General features: G+C 46.5%; 1 protein-coding gene across 1 annotated transcript in view; it reads left to right on the forward strand.

Moving 5' to 3' along the window:
• The window catches only part of LOC138299504 (ras-related protein Rab-18-B-like), a 306,733-nt gene extending 296,206 nt beyond the window's left edge, over positions 1–10,527 (forward strand). The window contains exon 7 of the mRNA XM_069237780.1: positions 6,996–10,527. Within this exon, the coding sequence (XP_069093881.1) occupies positions 6,996–7,171 (176 nt within the window). The 3' untranslated portion in view covers positions 7,172–10,527. The remainder of the gene's footprint in view (positions 1–6,995) is intronic.
• Positions 10,528–10,857: the final 330 nt, after the last annotated feature.

The raw sequence follows: 10,857 nt of genomic DNA on the forward strand, positions 1-10,857 counted from the left end.
GTCCTGGGTGGTCCTGAGGCTGGTGGGGAGGGAGTTCCAGGTCTTGGCTGCCAGGAAGGAGAAGGACCTCCCACCTGCCGTGGAGCGGCGGATGCGAGGGACGTCAGCGAGCGCGAGGCCAGAGGAACGGAGGAGACGGGTGGGGGCGTAGAAGCTGAGGCGACGGTTGAGGTATTCCGGTCCCTTGTTGTGGAGGGCTTTGTGTGCGTGGATGAGGAGTCGGAAGGTGATCCTTTTGCTGACTGGGAGCCAATGCAGGTGTCTCAGGTGTGCGGACATGTGGCTGTTGCGGGGTACGTCGAGGATGAGGCGGGCCGAGGCGTTTTGAATACGTTGCAGGCGTTTTTGGAGCTTGGCAGTAGTCCCAGCATAGAGGGTGTTGCCGTAGTCCAGGCGGCTTGTGACGAGGGCGTGGGTCACGGTTTTCCTAGTGTCGGCGGGGATCCAGCGGAAGATCTTGCGGAGCATGCGGAGGGTGAGGAAGCAGGCGGAGGACACGGCGTTGACTTGCTTGGTCATGGTGAGAAGAGGGTCCAAGATGAAGCCGAGGTTGCGGGCGTGGTCTGCGGGGGTCGGTGCGGTGCCGAGGGCCGTGGGCCACCAGGAGTCGTCCCAAGCGGACGGGGTGTTGCCGAGGATGAGGACTTCCGTTTTGTCAGAGTTCAGTTTTAGGCGGCTGAGTCTCATCCAATCTGCGACGTCCTTCATGCCCTCTAGTAGGTTGGTCTTGGCGCTGGCGGGGTCCTTGGTGAGGGAGAGTATAAGTTGGGTGTCGTCGGCGTAGGCGGTGATGATGATGTGTCGTGCTTGCGTACGATGTTGGCGAGGGGGGCTCATGTAGACATTGAAGAGTGTCGGGCTGAGCGATGAGCCTTGAGGTACGCCGCAGATGATCTCGGTGGGGTCTGAGCGAAACGGTGGGAGGTAAACTCTTTGGGATCGGTTTGAGAGGAAGGAGGCGATCCACTCCAGGGCCTGGCCTTGGATCCCAGTGGAGCAGAGGCGGGTGATTAGGGTGCGGTGACAGACGGTGTCGAAGGCTGCTGAGAGGTCGAGGAGGATGAGGGCGACTGTTTCACCGTTGTCCATCAGGGTTCTGATGTCGTCTGTGACTGAGATGAGGGCGGTTTCAGTGCTGTGGTTGGTTCGGAATCCGGTTTGTGAAGGGTCGAGCAGGTTGTTGTCTTCCAGGAAGGTGGTCAGCTGTTTGTTGACGGTCTTCTCTATTACCTTGGCGGGGAAGGGGAGGAGCGAGATGGGGCGGAAGTTTTTCAGGTCGCTCGGGTCAGCCGTAGGTTTCTTTAGTAGGGCGTTGACTTTGGCGTGTTTCCAGCATTCGGGGAAGGGAGCAGAGGAAAATGAAGAGTTGATGACGGCCTGGAGGTGCGGGGCGATGATGTCGTCGGCTTTATTGAAGATGAAGTGCGGGCAGGGGTCCGATGGGGTGCCGGAGTGAATGGAGTTCATGGTGGTTTTGGTTTCTTCAGTGTTGATGTGGGTTCAGTTGTTGAGGGTGATGGTCAGAGGTGTGGGTTCGGTGATGCTTGGTAGGGACTGGTGCCCGAAGCTGTCGTGGAGGTCATTGATCTTGCGATGGAAGAAGGTGGCGAGGGAGTTGCACAAATCTTGCGAGGGCGTGACGGCGTTGGGGTTGGAGAACTCCTTGACGATGCTAAAAAGTTCTTTGCTGTTGTGGCTGTTTTTGTCCAGTCTGTCGGTAAAAAAGTTCCTTTTGGCAGCGCGGATCAGGTGGTGGTGTTCGCGGGTAGCGTTCTTGAGGGCGGTCATGTTGTCGGCGCTGTGGTCCTTGCGCCAGGCCTTCTCGAGGGTGCGACAAGTTTTCTTCGATTCTTTGAGGGTGTCAGAGAACCAGAGAGGTTTTTTGGTGTTGGTCTGTCGATGCGTGCGTTTGAGGGGAGCGAGGTTGTCTGCGCAGTTGGAGATCCAGTTCGTGAGGCTGAGGGCTGCGTCGTTGGGGTCGGTGGTGAGGGTGGGTTGGTTGGCGGCGAGTGCGGAGAAGAGTTGCTCTTCGGGGATTTTGTTCCACTGTCGACGAGGGATGGGTTGAGTGCAGAGGTGGCGGGTCTCGCGTCGGAAAGTGAAGTGGACACAGCTGTGGTCGGTCCAGTGTAGAGCGGAGGTGTGGCTGAAGAAGACGTGTTTGCTGGCGGAGAAGATAGGGTCAAGCGTGTGTCCGGCGATGTGGGTGGCGGTGTTCACCAGTTGCTTGAGGCCGAGGTTGGCGAGGTTGTCGAGCAGGGCGGTGGTGTTGGGGTCGTTGTTTTGTTCCAGATGGAAGTTGAGGTCGCCTAGGAGGATGTAGTCCGGCGAGGCGAGGGCGTGCGGGGAGATGAAGTCGGCGATGGCGTCGCTGAAAGGGGCGCGCGGTCCGGGGGGACAGTAGACGAGGGATCCTCTGAGGGTGGTCCTGGGGTCGGTGCGAATCTGAAAATGCAGGTGTTCAGCGGCAAGAGGGGTGTCTTCGGTGAAGGTGGTGACGCTGATGGAGTCTTTGAAGACGATGGCGATACCTCCTCCTACTTGGTTGGTGCGGTCTTTTCTGGAGATCTTGTAGCCTTCGGGGATGGCAGTGGCGATGTCAGGGGCCGAGGAGGCGTTCATCCAGGTCTCTGTGATGAAGGCGACGTCCGGTGCTGTGGAGTCCAGGAGGTCCCAGAGTTCAACGGCGTGCTTGTGGACAGAACGAGCGTTGACCAGGATGCACTTGAGGTGGTTGATGGCGCGTGGGCTGGTGGTCGTGGTAGTTGTGTGGTGGAAGATGCGTTTGCAGGAGTTGCAGGCGAAGGGTCCATGGGTGCGTTTGGGGTGAGCTTGGAAGCAGGTGTTGGAGCGCCCTGGGTTGAGGGCATGGAGGGTGGTGGAGTCGTAGCGGATCAGCGGGGCTTGGGAGAGCTGGGGACCAGTGGTCGTGGCGCTGGGCGCGGGCCAGGCACGGACGGGCGCAGACGGGCTTGCCTCTGGCATGCAAACGCATAGATCACTTTCCTGCCACTTCTTCCAGGACAAAATAGCCACAGGACAAATTTCATAATTAAAAGCTAACAGTTGATTAGTCTTTAATCGCAGGGTTTATTAAAGTAGGATTTGTCCTTACTGTTTTAAAGAACCCCTTCTCATTCGTAGCCATCAGAGGACCCTACTACAGATTTCCTAGTCTGCTCAAGGTATCTAACCCTTCTATCTGTGTTCGGTTGTTCAACCTATCTTTCACTCTTTTTTGGAAGATTTAGCTTAAAAGGCATGCCTGTCTTTGAATATTTGTAGCAACATAATTTGGGAGTGTATGCTTAGTCTGTCCCTTTACACAAATAAAGCATCACTCTAGCCTAGTTTTCGAGGGTTAGTATCAACCAGAATTACAGTTTGTTGTGAAAACCGAGCTTCTACTTGTACATTGCAACCTGGAGCAGCTGTTTTCTTATTGGTCTGATTTAGTGGGCTGAGATCAGGCATAGCCAGAATATATTTCACTCTCAGTTTTCAATGGGTTAGCTTCTAAGGTCCCATTAATCTCCCTTGTGTGGCTAAATAAAGTCAGATCTGTGAGGGGATGCTCTTTATTCCTAAATTAATTTTGGGTCCCCTTTTTGTTATGAGAACCCCAAACCGAGGACGACCGATTCCACAAAGATAGTGGATTGCAGCAATGAATTGAAAACTTGTCAGAGCAGAATCTAACGAGAATTATTCTAAAGAAGATAGACAAACAAAAAACTGCATATTGATTTTTCATCCTCTTTTTTTTATTTTTATTTTTTTTATTAAAATGTCTCTCAAAGCCTCCTAATTATATGTTACATTCAGTGCTCTTGAACATGGCGAGAGCTTGGACAGCTCTATGCTCTAATAACCCTCATGGTGGGTGGCAACTTTTTAATGTAGGTGTGTGTCTTTTGCCCCTGGCCAAGAGGGAAATCGTTCTTCTGCAAATTGACCTAACTGTGTGGCAAATCGTATTCGTCAGTCAGCCCTAGTTGATGAAACTACCTTCGCTTAATCAATCACCAAGTTGTTGTCCTTAAAACAGTCTTTTGTACATCAATAGTGTTTTCAAGCTACGATGACCTTTGTGTGGTAAATACTTGTTAATGCATCACAGCCTTAGGCATAAGGCGCATGAATGCGCTCTTTGAATCAACCATGTGTCCTGACGGCTGCAAGCAAGGTCTCAATCACATCATGCTGTACACATAAAAGTTTAAAAACCCTATAGGAAAACTATCCCATTATTTTCGTGTGTTAACTGTAGAGTGGAACAAAACCATTAAATACTCTAAAAGTTAATTTAAAAGATGAATTTGCTTGTCATTTTCTGGTTAGTGGTTAACAACTCAATTGTGCTAATTGCCGTTGTGAGAAGGGTGTTGTTGGACCTTTTTTCTTATGCAGGGTCATCCCCAATCTTTTTGCCTCCTATTTTTTTCTGACCTGTTGCTGTTGGCTTTTGAACTCTGAGCACTTTACCACTGCTAACCAGTGCTAAAGTGCATATGCTCTCTGTGTAAAATTGTATGTAATTAGTTTATCCATGATTGGCATATTTGATTTACTAGTAAGTCCCTAGTAAAGTGCACTAGAGGTGCCAGAGCCTGTAAATCAAATGCTACTAGTGGGCCTGCAGCACTGGTTGTGCCACCCACATAAGTAGCTCTGTAATCATGTCTCAGTCCTGCCACTGCAGTGTCTGTGTGTGCGCACTTTTAACTGTAAATTCGACTTGGCAAGTGCATCCACTTGCCAGGCCTAACCTTCCCTTTTCTTACATATCAGACACCCCTAAGGTAGGCCATAGGTAGCCCCAAGGGCAGGGTGAAGTGTATGGTTAAGGTAGGACATATAGTAATGTGTTTTATATGTCCTGACAGTGAAATATTGATAAATTCGTTTTTTCACTGTTGCAAGGCCTGTCCCTCTCATAGGTTTACATGGGGGCTACCTTTAAATGTGATTAAAGTGTAGATTCCCTTTGGGATCGGATGGACATGTGGAGTTTGGGGTCTCTGAGCTCACAATTTAAAAATACATCTTTTAGTAAAGTTGATTTTAAGATTGTGTGTTTGAAAATGCCACTTTTAGAAGCAAACACTTTCTTGCTTATACCATTTCTGTGTCTCTGCCTGTTTGTGGATTCCCTGTCTGGGTCAGTTTGACAGTTGGGCTGGTTGCACCTCACACTAGACAGTGACACAAAAGGAGCTGGGGTGTAGTCTGCATTTCCTGATGAGCCATCTGTGTTAGGAGGGAGGGGAGGAGTGGTCACTTACACCTGAAAGGGCTGCGCCTGTCCTCACACAATGCAGTCTCCGACCCCCTGGTGAGTGTCTGGGACCTGGCCTGGGCAAGGCAGGATTTCACATTCAAAAGAGGCTTTACTTTGAGGTAGGCCTACTTCAAAGGAGAAATTGGGTATAAGAAGGGCACCCAAAACCACAGACTTTAGATCACTTCTGGACATCAAGAGGAACCTCTGCCTGGAGAAGAGCTGAGGAGAAGAGCTGCCCTGCCTATGATTGTGCTTTGTGGAGCTATCCTGCAGTTGCTGCTTCTGCCAGACTAAGAGGGTAAAGACTGGACTTTGTGTGCCTTCCATCTTGTGAAGAAATCTCCAAGGGCTTGATTTAGAGCTTGCCTCCTGTTGTTTCAAGTCTCAGGGCAGCACCTGGAGTCTCTGAAGAGACTCCTGCTCTGACAAGTGGTGCCCTATCCAGTCCCTGGGCCCTTGAAAGGAAAGCTGGTGGAAATCCAAGGAAATCGACTTCGGACCGACGCCGCTGCTGCAACCTGTGGCACCGCCTGCAACCGACTCTGTGATCTTCTCTGGAACGTGACGACTTCACAGGCCCGACGCCGCTGCAGCCCCACTAAAGTCTGCGACTCCGTGGAAGTCTCCGCACCACGTTGTGACCGACGCCACTCGAAGTGCGCATATTCAACGTTTTGCACAGACGCCGCAATCCCCGACTTCACGCATCGACTTCACTCTTCACCAAAGGTACTGTACTTGGGGGTCTACGCGACATCGTGTCCGGTGCCGCTGGTGTCGGCTTGTTGGGAACGACTCCATCACGACGCCGTGTTAACACCTCATCGAAGCATTTTGTGTTTCTAAGCACTATTTTTGAGTTTTATCTTTAAAAATTAATAACTTGACATGTGTATGTCAGATTTTTGTCGTTTTGGTCTTGTTTTGTTTAGATAAATATTTCCTATTTTTCTAAACTGGTGTTGTCATTTTGTAGTGTTTTCATTAAGTTACTGTGTGTGTTGGTACAAATACTTTACACCTAGCACTCTGAGGTTAAGCCTACTGCTCTGCCAAGCTACCAAGGGGGTAAGCAGGGGTTAGCTGAGGGAGATTCTCTTTTACCCTGACTAGAGTGAGGGTCCTTGCTTGAACAGGGGGTAACCTGACTGTCAACCAAAGACCCCATTTCTAACAGGTGTTATTTATACTTTCTACTGAGCCTTTATGTTGCTAATATTCAGCACCTAGCTGTGCATTACGTAATTAGACTGTTTTGTTAACTCATTCAAGTGCTACCTGTGTGCAGTTCTGGATTATAGGAGCAACACAAATGGATGTTTGTCTGAGCAGATGAAGCCACAGAGGCCCTTGTTAGCTGGATGAACTTTCAGTATGTCCCTGACCATAAATTGTCCGCACATTTACCCATAAGTTTGAAGTCTCATAAAGTATGAAAATATGTCACAAATTAAGGGGACATGTAATGGGCTCGAGGAAGTCACCGCGAAGAACAATGTGGAGACCAGGAGGAAGGGAGAGGCTGCAAACACTTACTGCCACCTATTCCTTCAACAGAAGCAAACCACAAATTAATTAATGAAGTCTTCTTTCTTTATTTACATAGACTATACTATATTACTATTATCTTTTCCTTTACATGGACTATAATATTTTTTTTGTTTCATTTTGTCCTTGTATATTCATGTGTGTAATGTTTGATATCTTTTAGAGACCAGTGCCAAAAGCAGCGATGGGGTGCAGTGTGCATTTGAAGAGGTGGCCGAGAAAATCATGCAGACTCCAGGATTATGGGAGACAGATTCACAAACCAGCGGAGTCTTTTTGGCAAAGCCAGTGAAGGAACAGAAAGGAGCATGTGGAGGATATTACTGTACATTGACTTAAAGGTTTCAGATCAACATTTGGTAGACAAGTGACTCCCATTCCGCAGATGGTTGAAGAGCCTGTCAGTCTAGGTTAGAATGGGCCGTTGCACTGGACCAAGAGAACAAACTTTAACGTTTTTTACCAAGTTTAATTTAAGCTCGAGGAAAGCAATATCACTGTTCTTGGCCACCATTTGATGATGTGGCTGTTAATCTAAACCTATTGGTACTGTTGTTACAATTGATTCCTTGTTTAGGATAATCTGAGATATGCTTCTTTGGTAAGTTCCATGCATCTATGCAAAGGTTAGCTGAAATATCTGAGCACGTTTCGTCACCATGTAAGTAACCGTGTGCACCAGCCCTGGCTAATAACAAATTAGACACGGGTTGCACAATGTTTTAGGGCCACAGAAATGATAGAAACTCACAGTTAGCTGGCTTGGATGCCCAGCGTTTAAGTAGCTTGAAGAATAACCCTTCGAGCTGAGCGCCATGTACAGACCATGGAACATTTAAATCCACCTATAGCTTAGGTTGCCTGGTGGGCATCTACTTATTAATGATGCCTTGTGGACAGAGCAAGAAAGCACTGAATCCGTAGACTCTGAAGCAACTGTATGCAGTTCCATTAGTTTTCTTGGCAAGTGACGCCCCGCTGTAGACTTTGAGATGTACTGCGCCGTGCAACAGCTGTGATTGACAGGTGTCCTGCGATAGCTTTAATACCATTAATAATACTTCTCAACATGTGCTCGCTCCTACATCTTTGCTTTTGCTCTTTCACTCTGGCGGATCTCTGCTTGAGCAACTTCTCAGCAAAGATCTGCAAGCTCCCCATGAAGATGTCATTGTGCTCGGTGTTACATAACCCTGTCAACAATGCTTTATTTTTGTATTGTGCTGTAGCTGCTGTTCTGCCTCTTGGCTGGGATAGTAAGGTTGCTAGCCAAGAAGAAAACACTCTGAAGATTGCTTCCCGGTTTCATCTACGTGGTTCTGTTTCAGTAATGTTGCAGTTTATTCTTTTTCATCCTAATTTGTAACAATTCCTTTAATCCTGGGGGGTTTGGGAAAATATCTCTGGAGACAAAATATGTAGCAAATATTGGCTTGTGCCTACTCATTTAATTCAGAGGTAATGGTAGACAAAAGTAGGTGTGGCAGCAGGGTATGGAATCCTGTTACCCAGAAGATTGATGGATTTCCTGGGACTTGAGTTTTATGATGAGAAAGCATTGAGTTCGTTGGGGAAATTATAGCCCATTTGTTTTTTCCAAAACTTTGTAAATCTACATTTTCCGATTGTTTGTAGCACATTTTTCTACATGTTTTTGAAAACAATCCAGAAGTCCTCCTTTGAAGTTGTGGTTGTCGTAGCGTTCCAGGAACTGCATTTTCAATAAGCGTTTACCCGTGCATATAAGTGCATAATGTACATGAGTTGAATTTATGAATGTGTAAATACTCCACGAATGTACACTTGCACATGCTGACATTTGATTTTTCCACATGGTGAAACCTCTTCTCTCACACCCAACCAGTTTGGCGGGTGTTTGTCCCAGTTCTCGTGGTAGATTCAGGTTAATACCTTTGTGGACAAGAGTACATCTCCATCCTCATTCAGGATGGGAAAGGGAACATGGTTTTGAACAGCCACAAACCTTCCATGGGATAGTCACTTTCTGCCCTTGACACAGACCGGTGTAGTATTAAATATGAGAAAATCAGTTTACAAATTGATGCTTTGTGAATTCCATCTCCCAATTCACTTTAACAAATCCTGCCATTTGTGCAGCTATAACTTTGCTAATAAGGCCCATGTGATTATTTTAGCATGATACACGTTTGGGCAAATGGGGCATATGGATAAGAAAAGGTGCGTTTTGTGGTACCAAACGTTCAAAGTAGCTACTTGACCATATCTGTCCCTCCTGAAATAATACACACAACACATTAGATTTGTGCAAGCACTTAAATAATAGACACTATTATGCAAGTGAAGGTTGATGCCGATTTACAAAACTAGCAGTTCATACACTGTGCTCAGATCAAGGTGAGGCTTTTGTAACTTATTGATAGCTGTTAATTGGGGTCTATCCCAGCAATTTACAGATGATTGCATGGTTGGGAGTCCATCTACAGTGAGAAAGACAAAAATGAGGGAATGAAACTGTCGTCATCCATGGTATTTCCTTTCCGAGATGCAGTCTTTTTCAGTGCACATTAAACTCCCGATTCAAAGTTTATATAAGATACAGACACAGAATGTTTAACTTTTTGTAACGGTGCCCTTTTGATATTTGCGGCTGATCTCTTGCTAAGTTAGTATGAAGATGGATGGTAGAACCTACTATTTTTAGCAAAATAGTATTTCAATAAAAGCAGAAGCCTGCATTTCAAATCCTTTAGCAAAGGAAGTGATGGAATATGTGGCTCAATCGAAATGGCGGAAGTCAGAAGGAAAGTGTCAATTATGACAGTACAGGTACACGAGGAAGGGGTAAGTAAAAATCCGCAGGCAAATTACCAAAATGTATGTCGCCTAATAACAGTGGGGAACTATTACAAAGGGGCATATGGCAATGATTGCGAACAGGAATAATTGAAGGGAATTACATAAACATTTGCAATTCTAATGAATGGATATGTAAAACAAACTTTTCAAGCAGAGGCAGGAGATTGGAAAAATTATTCAACAGGAGGATGAGAAGAGTAAGACCCAAGAGAGATTATAACGAGGAAGAAAGAAATGTAGCTTAGTATGCAAAAGGACAGTATACTGATTGGATAGGAGAGGCCAAGTCCATCAAAGACACTTTGTGGCCAGACATACATATATTTCGGGGGGGGTTGGTTAATAAAAATATCCTGTAACAGAGGAAGCGATTAGGTAGAAAACACTGGTTTAGATATTAAAAAGATAAGATAATATACTCTTTCAAGCCGCCTTATTAAAACTATACATTATTACCTCAGCAACCAAGATGACATTGTAGAATATTTTGCAGGCTGGAGTGCAAGTGGCAGGAACACATTATACTGATTTACAGCTTAGTTTATATCTTAAGGTGAATGTAGTTTCAGTATGCAGACTATACACTACATTGCTTCTGAATACAAGGATGTTGTGCAGGCGTCTTAACCCCTTCGCTGCCAGGCCCTTTCCCCCTCCTGTGCCAGTCCTTTTTTTGGCTATTTGGGGCAGTTTGCGCTTAGGCCCTCATAATTTTTTGTCCACATAAGCTAGCCAAGCCAAATTTGCGTCCTTTTTTTCCAACATCCTAGGGATTCTAGAGGTACCCAGACTTTGTGGGTTCCCCTGAAGGAGGCCAAGAAATTAGCCAAAATACAGTGAAGATTTCGTTTTTTTTTTTTTTAAATGGGAAAAAGTGGCTGCAGAAGAAGGCTTGTGTTTTTTTCCCTGAAAATGGCATCAACAAACGGTTTGCAGTGCTACAATCACCAGCTTCCCAGCTTTCAGGAACAGACGGACTTGAATCAGAAAACCCAATTTTTCAACACAAATTTGGCATTTTACTGGGACATACCCCATTTTTATGATTTGTTTTTTGTGCTTTCAGCCTCCTTCCAGTCAGTGACATAAATGGGCGTGAAACCAATGCTGGATCCCAGAAACCTAAACATTTCTGAAATGTAGACAAAATTCTGAATTCAGCAAGGGGTCATTTGTGTAGATCCTAC

The sequence above is a fragment of the Pleurodeles waltl genome, chromosome 6, assembly GCF_031143425.1.
Source record: "Pleurodeles waltl isolate 20211129_DDA chromosome 6, aPleWal1.hap1.20221129, whole genome shotgun sequence".
In the NCBI taxonomy this organism is placed as follows: domain Eukaryota; kingdom Metazoa; phylum Chordata; class Amphibia; order Caudata; family Salamandridae; genus Pleurodeles; species Pleurodeles waltl.